At 36.6% G+C, this 18,261-nt stretch overlaps 1 protein-coding gene across 1 annotated transcript in view; it reads right to left on the bottom strand.

The window, feature by feature from the left end:
* PTPRQ (protein tyrosine phosphatase receptor type Q) overlaps window positions 1–18,261 on the bottom strand; it is a 121,558-nt gene that overhangs the window by 6,660 nt on the left and 96,637 nt on the right. The window contains exons 53-59 of the mRNA XM_085221943.1: window positions 17,092–17,136; window positions 12,370–12,396; window positions 11,616–11,697; window positions 4,942–5,032; window positions 3,504–3,580; window positions 465–599; window positions 236–361 (exon numbers count right to left, since the gene is read on the bottom strand). Of these exons, the coding sequence (XP_085078069.1) occupies window positions 236–361; window positions 465–599; window positions 3,504–3,580; window positions 4,942–5,032; window positions 11,616–11,697; window positions 12,370–12,396; window positions 17,092–17,136 (583 nt within the window). The remainder of the gene's footprint in view (window positions 1–235; window positions 362–464; window positions 600–3,503; window positions 3,581–4,941; window positions 5,033–11,615; window positions 11,698–12,369; window positions 12,397–17,091; window positions 17,137–18,261) is intronic.

Raw genomic sequence — 18,261 nt, 5'->3', positions numbered from 1 at the left:
CTTCACAGCATGTTGGACACATATCTGAGTTCTTTGTGATAGAACCTAGAGGAAATTCTCAGAAGACAAAAAAAAACAGGAGTGAAAACAAAATGCTCAGGAAAACTAGCCAGTATGGTGTGTACACATTAAAAGAATAAAAGATAATGAGGGGTAGCTGGGTGTTGGATTGGAGTACCTCTACTGTTGAGTTGTTGGGTGCATTTTATTCAATCAGCTTCCAGGTGTGACTTACCCTTTCAATTTTTAGATCTCTGATGGTCCAGTCTATTTGAATATCTTCCACCAATTTAGTAATTACTATATCCCCAAACACAGTCACTGGTTTATTGTCTTCTGGCCAGTACTGATGGCATCTTATCTGCAGGGAAGTGATTACTAATTAACAATCATTATGCTGTAAATTTTACAGAAACTACATACAAATTTTTCTATTATATAAAATGCTGTACATTGTAACTTACCCGTCCTTTTTCAAAACACTGTGTAAGCATCACTAAAGTTTTTGCTCTAGTCTCCCACACCATTCTCCAGAAATCACCCACTGTCCCTGGTAATGGTCCCTGAGTTGCAATAAATTCATTTGGACATAAGTAGCCCTAAGAAAAAGAAAATATTTAATACATAATGAGTGGCAAGGGAAAAATAGAATTTGCATGTGACTCGTGCCAGTAGCTATAAAGCCTAAGGCTAGAACCTTTTCAGATGTACTAAACTAATTGGTGTAGGTCTGGCAGATGGCCATAGAAACCTAAGGATGTAAAGCATTTTTTCCACTGAATAGATAAGTCATGAACCAATGTTCTAATAAAGTTTGGGAAATGCAATCTTATTAGAAATTCTTTTAGCAAAGAAATTGAAGGGACATCAGGTCAGGAGTTGTCATTCATAAATATCTAAGTTGTCATATTAGTCTTAATGCAGATCCACTCACAAAGAAATTTATCAGAAGGCCAGCAAAGTATAATTAAAATAGTGCTAAGGAGAAGCAGGGCGAAAGAAACAACTGAGAAGCAGTGTGAGGGCTAGTGCAAGCTACAAGCAACATTAATGACCTTGTCCTTCCAGTGATCCTCAAGAATCATAGAATAGAATCCTAACATAATTCAGATTGGAAAATACTTTTAAGATAATTAAGTTAAACCATCCACCTAATACTAAAGGCTAAACCTAAGTGCCATGTTGAGGCCATTTTCTCAAGTTCTGTCTCTTGTCACCTGAGAATAAACATCCATCCTCGCTGCACCTTCCTTTCAGGTAGTTGTAGAATGCAATGAGGTCTCCCCTCACCCTTTTTTGCTCCAGACTAAACAACCTTAGTTCTCTCATCTGCTCCTCAGATGTCTTGTTTTCTAGTCCTTTCAACCAGCTTCATTGCTGTTCTCTGCACACACCTGAGCAACTCCATGTTCTTCTTATAGTGAGGGTCCCAAAACTGAACACAGTACTCTTGCTCCATTTCTACTAGTGCCAAGCAGAGAGGAACAATCACTTCCCTAGTCCTGCTGGCTATGCTATTTCTGATGCAAGCCAGGATGCCACTGGCCTTCCTGGCTTCTTGGGCACACTACTGCCTCACATTCAGCTGGATGTTGACCAGCATCCACAGGTCCTTTTCCACTGAGCAACTTTCCAGCCACTCTTTCTCAAGCCTATACTTCTGCATGGGGTTGTTAAGATCCAAGTGCAGCACCTAGCACTGAAATTTGTTGAATGTCATGTGATTGGACATGTCTATCCTAATTCCGCTGCAGAGCCTTCCTACTCTCAAACAGATCAACATTTCCAACCAACATGGTGTCACCTGCAAATATGCTGAGGGTGCACTCAATTCCTCATCAATATAATTGGTAAATATATTAAATAAAATTGTTCCCAATACCAAGCCCTGGGGCATACCACTTGTGATCAGCTGCAATTTGGATTTAACTCCATTTACAACAATCCTTTGGGCCTGGACATCCAGCCATCATCTGTTCTAAAATGGAGTTGGAGCTTACTCAAAAGAAGTGATTTCAGATAAAGGTCTTCAAGAAACCGTCTTTGGAGGCTGAGAGTTTGTTGGTTTTTTTTTTTCAGTGTTGGCTTCTGCAGTTTATTTCTTTGATAAATTGAGGAAAGAAAGCTGAAAAATCTGTGTAAATGCTGAGCCGAGCATGGTTCTCATGGATCTGTTTTCAGTCCAAACATACCCTGCAGAATATTTACAACAGCGGTAGCAATTATAACAATAAGCTTATGGCTGTAGAGCCAGCAGTCTGTGTTATCACATAGGCCAGTTTATTGCTCAAAAAAAATGACACAGGCGTTTATAGCACCTTCGAAGCTCCTCATTGGAATTATAGCCCTATAATTCACAGCTGCCTCTTACTTATTCCATCTGTAATACACAGAACAGGTGGCAGTGGGAAACTATGTTAATCCTCCCTAGTTTAAGAGTGAGCTGGGGAGCTGCAGTTCAGGTATGCAAAATTCATAGTTCAGTTACTGATTATTTCTTGTTTAAAAGTAAAAATTAAAATAGCATCAAATTTCCCATTTGTTAAAAGTATATACACAATCTCTCATTCCCCATCTTTAAACATCTACACCTGTATAAAGAGGTAGGTAAATACAAACACGTTGTGTATTTACACCTATATGCATTTATATATTTACAAATCCACAAATATATAAAGTGAGAGCCTACAAAGGGTAAAGATTTAGCCCTGAGAAATGGGTCTATTTGCTGAAGAACATTGATCTAAACTGAGATGTTTATATGCAGTAAAGACACAATCTCAGCAGGGTATACTTTCTGCAGCTGGCATCTGCTACAGTTTTTTGGAAGTTGCTATTTGCATTGCCTACTCTGTGGCATGTTTATGACAAGGAAGGTGAAGACTAGGCCAGGCTCCATCTGGTCTCCTCAGTGGCTGTGTTCCACAGCCAAGCACCCAAGTAACAAGATGTCATGGCTCTTTCTTTCTGCTACTTGTCAGAATGAGGAAATTCCATACTTTTGCTAATGAGAAAGGAGGATGCTGCTGAGATAAGACATCCATTCTCAGCTCTCCAGCTGATTCCCTGTGAACATCTCTTAGTCACCTGGAATTAACTATTTCTACTTGTTGTTGAGTCAACTATTTAGACTACCATCTGCACGTCTTGCTACATCTAAGTTTAAATTGCACTTCATGCAAATCAAGTCGAACTCACTTGAAATCACCATCCAGTGCTACAACAAAATAAATGCACAATCTTGAGTTATACTTCGAGCATGAATAGAATTAAGATAAATTAGGCAAGACTGGAGACAGAAAGTATAGATAAAGAATTTACTGAGAACACAACTAGAAAATGTGAGGCATAGTAAGAAAGTTGATAATTGGAAATATAATTTAACTACAACACCATAGAAACAGTAGTTGTAGTGAATGAAATAACGCTGTTCTTTTTGCAAGTTATTTTTTGACTCTTGTACAAGAAACTAACAGTGAAAATGTGAGAGACTCTCTACTTACAGATACATAGCTGGCATTAATGTAGTCAGATCCAGGAATACCAGCATCAGGCATCAGCTTTACTCTGTTGTTATTATCTATGATGGAAATAAGTCTAGTTAACTAAAAGTTTAATTAAGAAAACACTGATTTAGGTAACAAATGTCCATGGATTAGACAGCAATGAATTAGACAGCAACATTATTATTAACATAACGATACTTGGCAATTTAAACAATTTCCATTATTTTATAGTCATCCTGGTTCCAGACAAATTTTTATATATATATATATATATATATAAATACATTTATCAAAATGTTGAATAATCCAAAACCTAAAATGTGATGTGAGTATGGGAGGATCCTCTACCTAAAAGTAGCCCATGTTCTTTAAGCCATCCTGTTCTTGCACAGGCATCCTCCATACAAGTCAGACAGAAGAATCAGGGAACTGCCACTCTTTCCATCATATGAAAGATTTAAGCCAGACCCTGGCAATTTCAAAACTTCTTTTACATAAGGCAAGCTCATCAATTACAGAGAAGTTTGTTTCAAAGAAGACTAAACAGCAAGTGATTGAGACTTTCTGATTTGGGCCCGTAGTGTGCATTCAGAAATGATGAGAAACAGGAAAGATGTCATGTGTGAATAAGTAACTGCTGAAACAATGCAAATTTTGAAGTTTGGTCCACACCTTATTAAAAAAAAAATCAGAATAAAAAGTTAAAAACTGTTGAAACTCATCAGTTTATATTTTACTGTGTCATGAATATCAATCTTTAGTGACTGTAATTTAGAACTCATCTTGAATAAGGCAGTGGATAGGAGTAACAGCTGTTGTGAAAAGTTAATAGCACAGAATGTAGCATTATTAACCAAGGAATGCCATGCTCCTCATCTCACATCACAGCTAATGCTTAAAATAATAATGACATTTCTTGTCTTATTAACTGAAAAATGAAGCAGTGTTGAGTACAGAGAGACAGACTCCTGTCTCTTGTGATAAAATCTAGCCTTGGCTTATAAGTTATCCTACAGTCACTCTGATCTTCTACCAAACCTCTGCAGCACATTTACACATATCCACAAGAAAGCAAACCCAGGCTCCTGTGGTAGCTGAATGCACAAACATGTGGATTTTATAGTTAAAAAAAATAACTTCTCACTAAAGGGAAAAAAACAGGAAGAATGTTAAAGAGTTTGCTACATGGGTTGAATTACAAAGCTAAGAAACTACTGAAGCTATAGTTTCTTGCACCTGCATGTTAAAGCTTGCGAGAGCAAGCTGGAAGGAACTTGCAAATAAACCTGTCTAAAAACAAAACAGTAGAAAGACTGACTTGACAAAATTATTTCATAATGAAGATATGATCAAACAAAAACACAGTTGTGTTCAAAATATTTGCTGCAATATCGAAGGCAGAGAACAAAATGGAGGAGTTATTAAACACACATACATGGCTTAATGTTTGGGAAACGATTCTTAGACCTGTTCCAAGGCAGATCAGCATCAGTTGAAGCAAGGTCTTCAAGAAACTTAGGAAGTTCCTGTAAAGGAAAAAAATATTTGTTAATGCACTTTTGACTTTTGCCTGAAGTAAATATAAGGAATTGATAGTATTTAGTTGTTTCTCCTGAAATAACCACTCAAGTAAGAGGGAGAATTCTTTAGCTATGTAACATGTTGCACTTCTGAGCATCCCACTTCACTGTCAACACTAGTTACACGAGCCACAATAGATGAAACACTGCAAGAAATGCTGTCAAGTTGAACAATTAAAGCTTATGTGAACATTCACCTTAGCAAGTCTGCATAAAGTCAGCTTACCACCTTTTGTGCTTCTTTTCTGTTTCTCCATGAACTCATATGCATGGTAGCCATGCCTTACTGACTCAGTCTTATTTTTGAATGATGTATCTTCCTGACTCCTGTAGCTTGGGAGCGCTTTTGCCACAGCATGAGAACTGATGAGGATTTAGTTAAGTTGAGACAACTGGCAATTAGTTATTGTTCACAGGCCTGATTGTGAAAAGGGTGGGAAGAGTTATTTTTGGTTGTATCACAGTTTCATAAGTGGTCATTAGTTCTGTTACTGAAGGGCAGAAATGAATAAATTGCTCACACTGAGGAATTTATTTGATGGGAGTGTTTCTGTACATAGATACATCCAATTTCCAAAGCTGGATAAAAGAGAGGAGGGACAATTTCATGACTTGTTAATACAGAAAATATGTAGGTTGCTCCAAAAGTAATGCCTCCTGTTTATTTCTATTGAAACTACAAAGAACACAAGACTATTTGATACAGCAAATTCTCAACTACAGAACACTATTTCTGAACAAAGCCACCACCATTAGCTCTGCGTTTTCCACAGCAATGATCAAGAGCCTGCACGATGCGCTTCTAAAAATTGGCACCAGCAGAAGTGCCCCACTGCTGCTGTTGTCATTGCTGAAAGGCACCACCCACTGCCTCACTGTGCTCACATCCACTGCTTGGTCTCCAGAAACGTTCAGCAAGTGTCAATGAATATCAATGTGTGCCATTTTTTTCATATGGGGTAATTTAATGACACCCCTTTGCTTCATACGCACTTCCATGTCAGACTGCCACTTTGCTGCTGTCACACACCAACAAAATATAATGGAATATTGGTGGGAAGGTTCAACCTCTACTACCATATCACCAACATCCATCTCTGACACTGTGGGCCAACACAATAAAATAGGTGGCATTTCTTTTGGAATCTTGTATATTACCGTGATGATCTCACAGTGATGATGAGAGAATAGGGAACACCTAGAAAGGTAAGAATCTAGACTACTTAACATGTATTGCTAAACTACATTAAAAGATTTTCCTTTTGTTTGGCAGATGACAGATGACAGATGTCATATGCAAGTCTATTTCAATGCCTCTGCTAAGATACAAATGAGATTTATCTATTGTCTGAATATGTACTATGCAAAATATTGCTCACGTGCAATAAATCCATCTTCCTCTTTTATATTAACAATTGCTCTCTAATGGAACAAACAACAGGAATACATGTTGATTATTTTGAAGTGCTCTTTCACCAAGTACTTGAGACATCTTGTATTTTATAAACAAAAGTTAATGGGCAGCTCTTGGCAATAATGAGAAATGGAAAAAGCAGATTTTTTTATTCTATGATTGTTTCTTTCATTGCTAATTCAAATATTTCATCAGTATTTTTCAATGTCTTCAGATATTATGAATAAGTTCATATAACCATTATCAAAATTGAATAATCTAAAAATAGACAAAATGAACCAAATCAATGATTAATAAAATTCATTATCTTATTTCTTACAATGGATAATGCCTGGCATAAAAGTGAGCTCAAAACCATTGAACTGTAGTGTGAGCAATATTATCCCACGAGAAAGTTGTATCCTTCACTAGTTGAAAAAAAAGCCTACGCCCCGAGGCATGAGGACTATTTCACTTCTATAATTATATCCTCAATGATATAACTGCAAGTGCTTCTAAACACGTTCTATGATGAAAGCAAAGTACTTTCAGACAAGAGACCTGACTTCTCTTCCTGACATATTTCCATGGGGAAAGAATTAGAGAAAGAACTGCAGAGAGCAACTAGATGCTCATTTCCCTTTGAAAATTTACAAGGGACTAGATCCCAAACATCCTTCAAAGTCTCTCTATCTATGTTTTCACAGAATAGTTGAGATTGGAAGGAACTTCTGGAGATCATCTAGTCCAATCTTCCTGCTCTGGCAATGTTCCCTAGAGCACATTACACAGGATTGTGTCCAGATAGCTTTTTAGTATTTCCAGGGAAAGAGACTCTGGGCCACCTGTTCTAGTGCTCAATAAAGAAGTCTTTTCTCACGTTCAGATGGGACTTCCTATGTTTCAATTTGTGCTTGTTGCCTCCTGTCTTGGAACTAGGCACTGCTGAGAAGAGCCTGGCCATGTCCTCTTGATATCCTCCCCTCAGGTACTTACATGATCAGATCCCCCTGAGCCTTCTCATCTTGAACAGGCCCAGTTCCCTCAGCAGTTCCTCATACGAGAGAAGATTCAGTCCCTTCATCATTTTAGTAGTTTTTCACTGCACTCACTCCAGGAGATCCATGTTCCTTTTCTACCAAGGAGCCAAAAATTGCACAGAGTACTCCACATTTGCCCTCACCAGGGCTGAGTAGAAAAGAACAATCATCTCTTTCAGCCTGCTATCAATGTTACTCCTAATGCAACCCAGGATCCCTTCTTGGCCACAAAGGCACACTGCTGATTCATGGCCAAACAGCTGTCCACCAGGACCCCACATCCTTCTCCACAGAGTTGCCTTCCAGGAGATCAGCCCCTAACCTGTACGGTGTATGCATTTATTCCGCCCCAGGTGCAGGATCCTGCACGAGCCTTTGTTGAATTTCAAGAACTTCCCCTCTGCTCACCTCTCCAGCTTGTTGAGATTCTTCTGTATGGCAGCACAGCACTCTATGCTATCAGCCACTCCTCATCAAGTCATTGATGAGTAAGTTAAACAGTACTGACCCCTGACTAATATTGCTATTTACAGGCCTCCAACTAGATTCTGTGGTACTAGTCACAATTCTCAGAGACTTATCATTCAGACAGTTCTCAGTCTACCTCACAATCCATTTATGCACTTTCTGAGCTTGCCAATGAAAAAATGTCAATGATTTTGCTCATTTGCCCATAAATTGCCCATAAATGAAAGCTTTGGATTTAAAATCTTATAAAGCACAGCTTACATTAAATTTATATCCTTATGTTAAGTAACTAAACAACATGATTAAAAGATTTGAAATAAATACAAAATTAAATGATCTTTAATATACTATAGAAAAATATATTTCTCATTGCTTTAAAGCACTCCTTGCTTTAAAATCTTATCAACCTCTTAAAATGAATCTCTGCCATACTCAAAGCAAATTTCTTCTATCTTTGAGCTACCTCTACCTTTAGTCACTGTAATCCCTTAAAGAACTAAATCCCCAGCCCTATGAGTAAACCTAGAGAAAGATCCCTGTTCTCAGAGCAGAGTGACTTCTGTGAATTTCTATCAGGATTTGATAAGAACATAAAACACTCCTAAGGATGGAGCTGCCAAAATTCCTCATGAAAGTCTCTCAGAATATTTGTCCAAATTTTTCATTAAAGAGGAAAATAGATTATATGTCTATGGTATTTTTCAGGTATTTTAAGGGCTGTGAGATTCCGTACCAAGTGCACATCGTGTAAACTTTTACTTGCCTCATCTGTCTCACTTCTCTGAGTCTTAGCTTGGTAGTAACTAGTACAGAAGTCATAATGCTGTACTGCACTCTGTAGCAAAAAAGAAAAACAGAATCAGAGTATACTGCTTTTGTAATGATGCTTCCACATCTGAATAAGTGCTTACAAGCCTTATACCAATTTTCTGCATCGGTATGGATTTCAGTCTATGATTTTTTTTTCAGAATTGGGGAAAGACTATTAGGATTCCCAGGTGCAAAATCAGTTTGTTACATAAATCATATTTCTCTGTGGACTCATAAAGCTTTTAAATAATTTATATGAACTTTGTTTACTGTAGTACTTTTATGGTACTTTTGTGGTGACATTCAAAGGCATTTCACCTTTTAATTTGTGAAGAGACTTTATCATAAAACAGTTTTAGAAGTATTTCTGCCTCAGTAACTTGACAGTTGCTAGAAAAATGTGATTTTCCAAAGATATTGAGAGAGATGTAAATCCTCTGGAAAGCTGGAAGATTGAATATTAGCCAGGTGGTGCCACCAGTTACCGTGGCTCTGTATGATCTCTTTAAACTTGCCTTTTCTGATAAGATATGGAACTAGATCCATTCTCAGGTCTGTATTCCTAATCATCATGTTACATATAGGCCATGTTAATATGTGGTCTAAGATTGAACCCCAGAGATCTCTAGGCACAGCATGTAGGTCCAGTAAATTAGATGAGCCCAAGAATGTCCCAGGATTCCAAGACTAAGTGAAAGGAAGAGAGCTACTAACTAACAAAACAGAAGAGAGCTACACTAACAAAACTCTAAAACAGATTTGTTGTCTATCAACTGCCTATTGGAAATGATCTCTAGGTAGATTACCTACCAAAACATACCTTGGAATAGCCCAGGAGGACTGCTTTCTGAAGCAGATCAAATTTAATGCAGAGAATATACTAATGGTTTATTAGAGTAAATTATCATATGATCACATCCAGTTCCTCATATGCTTGAAATTACTAGTAGACAGATAGCCAGAGAACCCAAGCAAGCTCAGCTCCAGGCTATGTGCTTTAAATATAATGGTGCATGTGTTTAGAGCCTGAGCTCAGCTCTGCTACACACACTGTAGGAGCCTTGAGTCATTTATGCCAAACTAAAGCCTTGCTTTCTGATGGAAAACAAAGCAGGTCCTGGAGTCTGTTTGCTTGTTGTGTGCATTGTCTGTTTGCTTCTTTGCATTGCCATTTCTGATGTCATTTCAAGTGCATTGTCAATCCTATTATTAATCTGATAAGATAGTTGTTGCGGATTCTTTAGATATAATCACAGTCAGATTCTGTAGTCCTGCTTACCCTTGAACCAGCCATCTGGGAAGGCAGTAGTACACTCTGAAACATGGAAGTTGAAGTTCAGAGAGAAATAAAATGAAAGTCCAAATGTCAAATAAAACTGTTGGTTGTAAGTTGACTATATGGTTTAGTTATATAAAGATTCAGCTACTTGTATTTGATGACATTTCAAATGGATTGCCTGAATTTCTATTTGATAAAACACTCGTCTACTTTAACTTTTAAGGCACTGCAATACTGTAAGGCTTACCCTAATGTAGGTCACACCTAAAAAAAGTAATATTGGAAGCTTTCCAGTGATGAATATGTGAAAATATTATTGCTAGTAAAACTTTTCATCTGTTCAGTAATGCATAATGTAACTATAATCACTCTTGTTCAAGCGAAATAACAGTTCCATCCTTGGAAGAAAAAGTTCTCCTTACTTTATTGCTCAGAGAATTTTATGGTGCTTTTTATTATTAAACCCAGACCAATTTTACCTAAGGAGCATAACAAAAAAAGCTGTAGGAAATACCATTAATCTTTTCACACTTTTGTTAGTTTTCCCTCAGAGACTGAAATATTATAATCTGGCAGAAGAAAAGCCAATTGTTGATTGGCTTTTTGTTAATCCAAATGGTAAGAAATGCATGGCAAATCTATAAATCCAAAACAATAAAGTTACTGGAGACTGACAAATTATTTTTGTGAGTGCAAATGACTGCATGTGTTACAAATGATGTTGATGATGATAAAGATTCTGAAATAACAAGGAGAGAAGATATCATTGAGAAAAAAGGTTTGATAGCCATAAAAATGGTATTTCATGAAAATGGTAAAAACTCCGGAGGTTCATATTTGGAAGTATATATACATTATATATATGTGATGTATATTTTGAAAGCTGGTCTCTCTTCAGAGGGAAACACAAGCTTGCTGAGTTTGTATAGTGAAACAAAAAGATGAAGACTGTTTACATGGAGGCTGTTCTCAAAAGTATGACACATATGACCTATTAGTTGTAAAGGAGGGAAAAACAAAATTGTGCACAAAATTTTAACTGTCTACTCTGAAACCTATGAAAGAAAAACATTTTTTAATTGCGTGGCAGTATAACTGTGCCCTGAACATTTTACAAAATAAACGCCAGCTGTGTTTTTGGGGTCATCACCACTCAGGAAAATGAACATCTCTAAAACTGTTATGATACCTGTATGTATGTAGAAATCTCCTACGTAAACCATTCTCAATTAAGTTCTATATGCATCACTACATACGCAAAAACATAACTATTGTGTTCTGAAAGACTGAAATCTTTCATTTCATTTATTTCAGATCGTTCATTGCTGACACTTTGGTGAGTAATTCTGATCAGGATGCAGTGTAGACTGCAGAATCCAAATCAGGTAATATTACTTTTTAAACAATCAACCTGGTAATTGGGTATTGATTATCAAGGCCAGAGTACTTCACGGCATTGCCTGCTTAAAATGGACATGAAATGTGACACATGAAACAACTGAAGGTCTTGCGATGTTGTGACAACTGCTAGCAACATACCGAAAATTCTTCCTGAAACTTTAGGTTGTTGTTTGTACAAAGCTCTTCAACATGTTGGAGGAAGGATTTCTTGCTTATTGGCCTGAAAGTAATGACAGAAGAATTAGAGACCTACAGGTGGTTTCTTTATCATTCTTTTAATTCTTATTTTACTGCAGATTCATAATAAGTTATTCCAGTTCAGCAGCGACTTATATTTATATGAAGAAAATGATAAACTGCTTACAGCTCACTTATTTGGTCTGTTTTCAATTGCTGCAAATAGAAGCATTTTTTTTCCTTCTATTGTTTCCCCTCACCAAATCTTTCAGTTGCAAATGGTAACAGTACTGCTGGGTAGGATTGTTTTTTATAGGTAATAGCATTCCAAGGCAAGGTTTTGGCATTAATGGAAGTTTGTAAAGTAACCATTGCACTCTAAAGTACATAATACTTCTTTGTCGCACTGAAAACATTATATACATCACAAGGTTTTAGACATATAAAATATTGCAGTGACCTCATTCTCATAATGACATGGTTTTTAAACCCTGAGGAGTTTAAATATCCCTGTATTACTTCTCAAGCTAAAACACAGACATGCAGGCTTCACCCCAGAGAGAGAGAAAGCATTTCTCCAGTTACCATGCAATTAGTCATGCTTTTATGATTTATACGCAGCTTGGAGTTTTTTTTTCCTAATAAACACAGAAGAAGGAACCACACATTGAGACTCACGAATGGCTACTAAATAAAAAAACTTTAATCTACTTACTTGATGGATTTTCTATAACTAAGTAACCTGCAACAGAGATTTTTGTTAAATGTGGCAGGGTGTGAGTTAACCAATATTGCGCATGTTTCTAGTTTTAGATGAACTATTCAAGTAAGTAAAGAACCCTATTCATTCTTCTCATGGATTCCATCATGTCAGATGTCTTGGGTGCTTAGTTTTTATCTCAAGAACTGGCAAATATTGAAGGTACAGTTTCTATCATTCTGTTCAGATCATTTTGCAATATACTGGGCTCAAATGGGCCTGGAAAATCCATACCTCCAGCATACCACTTCATATGCATTGACAGACTTCATTTTACACCATGTGCTCAATGCCATTCTTCTGATGACCATTTCAGATTATAAGGGTAAGAGTCATCTGATTCTTTCTCTCAAACTGATAGCAAATAGTGGCTTCCTGCACAGCAGTTTGGTCATTAGATAATAAAAATTATATCAATGCTGCACATAAGCAACCTGAATACAGTGCTTCAGTGCTGAAGGTACCTAGATCCAACAGCAAAGAACAGAGAGACAAGCAGCACCATTAACACAATCGTACACAATAGTTCCCTCCTTTACTCTCACTCAAAGCAGAGAAATAAAGCACTGAAAAAACACAGAAAATGAATTAAACAGGGCTATGTATGTACTGTCTCTTCAATTTTTAATATTACTAACAGATGATAGTTTTATAGGTGCAGTCATATATTAACTTTAAGAAACACTAAACAATTTTAAAGAAGTAAGACACCTGCACTTTGACAGTTGCCTTTGAATATTTAAGTGAAGAACTTGGTTGTAAGGATAACTGAATTCTCACACTTCCATTGGTAGCAAGTGCATAGTGCAGTGGCTTGGCAGCTCAGAAAATAAGACTGTAGCAAAGATGTTGGCTTTTTTGATTAAGAATCTTTGGAAGGAATGAAGTTTGTATCCCAAGTACAGATTTAAAGGAGATGGCAATGCTCAGCTTCAGCATCCTCAGGATTCAAACCCAACATTTCTTACAAGTCTCTTGAGAATGAAATATATAGTAATAATCTTACAGTATTTCATCAATGAAAAATACTCATCTACCTGTAATCTCCATTATTCACAGTTCTTTTTTTTTTTTTTTTTTTTGGTATAAAGCATAAAAATTTTGATATCACTAGATCTTGATGAGAACAATTAAGAATCGAACTATTTCATCTGAACAATTCCAGATTCCCATTTGTCTGACTTTGAAACCAGGGTAGAAAAACATTCTCTAAGATAAAGAATGCTTTCTTGCCTTAAATCTGATTTTCTTTTAAAACAGTGTATTGTTTCATGTGTGGGATTTTTTTTTGAAGTCTATCAAAAATCTGAATCCCACTCAGATTACTTATGATAGAGCTAGAAAGAAGCCATTTATTTGTGTTGGCAGTGGTAACTGAAGACCATATTGTCACACAGACTCAGCTTTCTTTCTGGGTCAATCATCTGAAATCCACAGGGAATTAAAACTTTGTCCAAATGGAAAACAACAGAAATGAGCAAGTGGGTAAAAGGCTTAACTCATAAGCACCACTGACACTTCCTAGGAACAACAGACGAGCTAATTTTTAGCAAGTTAATTGAAAGCAATATTGAGCTTAACCCTTCCTGAATATTAAAGGCCTCGGGAAAGAGAACACATGGTTATTTCTTCCATTGTACCAGGACACACAGTCATAAACCTTGTTCTCCTGGGATACAAAGCTCAGGAAGCTTATGAGTGATAGCTGATTACTAAAGGGAAATTTGCTGAAGGAAAAATTAAGGCAGGAGCCATGCCTGTCTCCATTCAAAGACAGAAGAAACATGCTGGTCTGGAGAAAGAAATGTGTGTGCAGAAGTGCTCCTTTGAAGACAGACACTTACTGAATGCAAAAAATACAGGAAAGGGGAGATTGGGAAAGAATTTTATACACAATTCTTTTCTATAAAAATATTCATTTGCAAGCATTACAGTGTCTGCAATTAAAAAATATTTCTTCTAAATCTGTGCCCATCTGCTTGACAAGCTATCTCACATATTGAAAATATTCACCACGAGGTAAAACTTTTCATGGAAAGATTTTAAGAAATGGATATCTATGGCTTTGGCCCTGCTGCAGAAACCACCGTGAAAAAGGGTGCCAGAGAAGTTCTCTCCCAGGCAAGCACCTCAAACAGGGAAGAGTTACTTGTCTCTAGCCAGGTCTGGTGGGCCCTGAAAATTTGTTGACAGAATCCACTCATGGGAGATAAGTATCTGCTTTGAAAAATGGACTGGTAAAAATTATGGACAAGATACAAAAAGAGAGGACCCAAGTATATAAATATTTAGTACACTTAATGAATCAGTGTTTAATCCAGCCTAGATGGGCTATATATTCTTTGAAGAAGAGTTGGATTATTTACTTATTTAGTTGGTTATTGCCTTTCTCATATAATCTCCACCATCACTGAGATCAATGCATTTCCCAAATGTCCGAAGTCAGTATTTCGGATTCATACAGAAGTAGATCTCATTTTCCACTGAACTTGATAGAATGTAATGCCCTGAAGACAGTCTGAAGCTACATACGATTAATGAATTTCCCAACAAAGACTTGCTGAGAGATGGTGTATATTAGCCACTGCTGGTCATTTTCAGATAATGAAAATTTGTAAGGGTTGTTGTTGTTTTTTTTTTTTTCTTTGTTTGTTTTCTGATTATCACAATATCACAATAGGTCGAGATATTCTAAATAAATATCAGAAAATGTTTGAAGATACAATGTATGTTTTCGTGGAACAGGCTGGAGTGTCTTGATTCTGTGAATGAACTGTCAGCCATAAGTTCATGCCTTTATTGATTTGATATGATGTATATTGTACTAGTTGAGAAATGACAAAACACTTAGAGTCCAAAGCATCTCCTTCAAAAGAGCCCTGAAAGGGATGATTCATAGGTACATAAAAAGTTTATACTGCTCTTTTATCATCTAAGATTGCTAAAAAACTCTGAATCACCCCTTCAGAGTAGAAAATACACTTGGACAATTAAAACTAGATGTCAGGTGGAGTTAAAAAAAAACAAATGCAGACAAGCCAGTCTGAAAAATAAATCTGTCCATCTGTGTTTTTCTTATAAACTTACAAGATGCCACGAATTGAAGCTGGCATTCTACAATGCAGCAAGCTTTTCAAACAGCTGAGATAGCTACCTAAACATAGCCAGAATGTGCTTATGCATATGTTGTAATGCACAGTTCCATTCCAGACGCATGGGAACTTAGAGAAGCTTATGTTGCAGTCATCAGCATGTAATAGAATAATTTATCATGCTGACATGGAACTGCCTTAACCACACATCATGAGAATGATAAAGAACACATGAACTGAAACTGTGATTGACTTTTACGTGGTTACTCTCTGAATGCAACAAGTACAAAAATTCTTTAGAGGTGTACTGTGGAAGCAAAAACAGCTTAGACACTGGGTTTTCCAGTAAGCCTCCTTGGTGCATATTGTTTGCTTCTGCCCGCTTCTTGGAATAACTCATCGCTACTGGGAAGGATTTATCTGTGTGAAAGACAGCCTAAGAGAGATAATTAAAATCTCTCCTTTGGCCACTGACATTACTAGAGCAGAATCTTACATGCACAGAAACATTCTTTAAATCTTAAAAACTTCCTTAATTAACTGAAAAGTTTTGAGCAGATCAAGGATATCCCATCCCTCATGACTACATGTAATACAGTACATTTTCAGACTGCTAGTTAAAAAGATTATATGAATATTGTCCTGGGGAGCTCGCAGTTAATACTTCAATATTTCAAACTTCCACAATTTGTCAACGTTCAACAAAGAGCCTGGGCAAGAAGCCTGCTGTAGCTCCAGCAAAGCTACTGTTCCAAGAACAATAATTCAGAATTTAAGAGCTGCATCCTGTAGCTTACAGAATGGCCGAAGAGCAGTCTTCAGTTTAAATCTTACTCGTGTGGGGAAGGAAGAAAGAGTAGAAAAGAGACTGAATGAAGTAACAAACTCCAAAGAAAAAATTTGAAACTGACTCACAAAAATAAAGGTTGATGTAACTGAACTGCTGAAGCACTGTATGTACAGTAGAGGCCTTGCCGTGCATAAATCACATAATGAAGTGTGAGATATTATAGTTTGCAATAAGCCTGTAGAGTTTGAGACTGTACAAATCCAAACTTCAGGTAATTTAGACTGAAAAGTGGCACAGAGGCACTCTTCAAACTGGTAAATGATTTGGTCACATAGATATGCTGCTGTGATTGTAACCACATGGATAGAAAACATCTCTAGTATAAGTGAGTAAAAAATGCAGTTGAGAAAAAAATCTTCTCTTAAATATAGACCTTAACTATCAGAGGAAAGAAACTTATTTCTTCCCCTGACCAAGAAATATTTCTTCTACCACATTTGCATTACATTTGTTTCAAGGATAAATTGTATATGTCAGTGCTAATATTAATATAATTTGTATCTGAATGTAAAACTTGCCCTGATTTAATTCAAAATTGTTGTGGTTTATTAACACTAGGGAGTAAAAATAAACAGGATATCATAATGACAAATATTACTGTCTGTTCTTACTATAGCTGCAAAGATTGACATTTAATTTTGATTAACGGTATCATTCAATATAGCATGGTAGCACACAGGTTAAGAGAACAGAATGGAAAACACACCGTGTTGCTTCAGTAATACAATAACTTACTGGATGACAAATATCTCCTTGCGTCTAAAGAAAAATGAAGAGTATCTGGAAGTAAAACCCATTAACACTTTAGTATGTAAACAAAATTAGTACTATTCTTGTTTCAGGTAACAGCTTGGAAACAATTGCCATTTTGAGGATAATTTATATAAGTTACGGTTAACGTGCTGCATTAATAATAATTCTGTCTCTAGGGAATGTAATGCACTGTTATTAGCAGGTACAAACAATGCTAGCTGAATGACATCTGCCCCACACAGAACATACCACATCCATTATGCTGATGATTTCCAGACAATTCATAGTATGTTTTCTCATCTGTTACAACCAGCCATGCCTGTGTGCACTATTTTGAACAGGTTTGTTCATGCAATCATCTTACTCTGTACCACACACATAGACATGTACACAGTCAAACAAAACAGGTCAACAGCTACAACCTTTCATCTTCCAGCTATTCCTAGTCTGCAACAGTAGGATGCCTGACTGCTAGGGCAAGACTGTTTTAGGCTTCTCATCTTTAAGGAGGCTGCCTACCACAGTGTTTCATCTGTGACACAGCAGGGAAAATACAGGTAGGTAAAGAATGTTCACCAAACATTTCTAACTCAGTTGGATGTCATCAATTGTTGAGAATCATTGTGATATTTAAGTGGTAAATAATATCCATATTTCTGACAGTCAGAAAGAGCAATCTGTTTTTCTTCTCATACATAAGCATGACAAGTTTCTCTGTTGGACAGAAAATATTAGTAGCCTGGACTTGCTGCATAGCCTGTGTGCTGAACACCACAGAAATCCAGATGCTACTCAAAACACTTTTGAAAAGAGATTTTCTAAATGACAGATTTGTTCTTGAATTAGCTAACCAGAACTTCTGAGGGGTTTGACTGTTTCAAAATGCTTACTAAGTTTTGTAATCTACACAAAACACTGGGCCATTAAAAATACTCAGAAATTCTTATGTTTAAAAATATATAGTCTTTTTTTTTTTTTCCCCCAACATAATTAAACAGTGATTTGCACTTAGATCTTTATCTTGTTGTAAAAAGAGCTGAAGATTAAGTGATTTTCTAAAAGTTAGTGAGAAGTGTCTTGAGGATGGAGGTCATTCTTTGAAAAAGGATCTCAGTGACCTGTGTAAATAAGAACACCACAAACACTTCCAAA

Source organism: Meleagris gallopavo, chromosome 1 (genome assembly GCF_905368555.1).
Source record: "Meleagris gallopavo chromosome 1, MGAL_WU_HG_1.1, whole genome shotgun sequence".
Taxonomy (NCBI): domain Eukaryota; kingdom Metazoa; phylum Chordata; class Aves; order Galliformes; family Phasianidae; genus Meleagris; species Meleagris gallopavo.
This window is presented reverse-complemented; position numbering and strand designations above follow the sequence as displayed.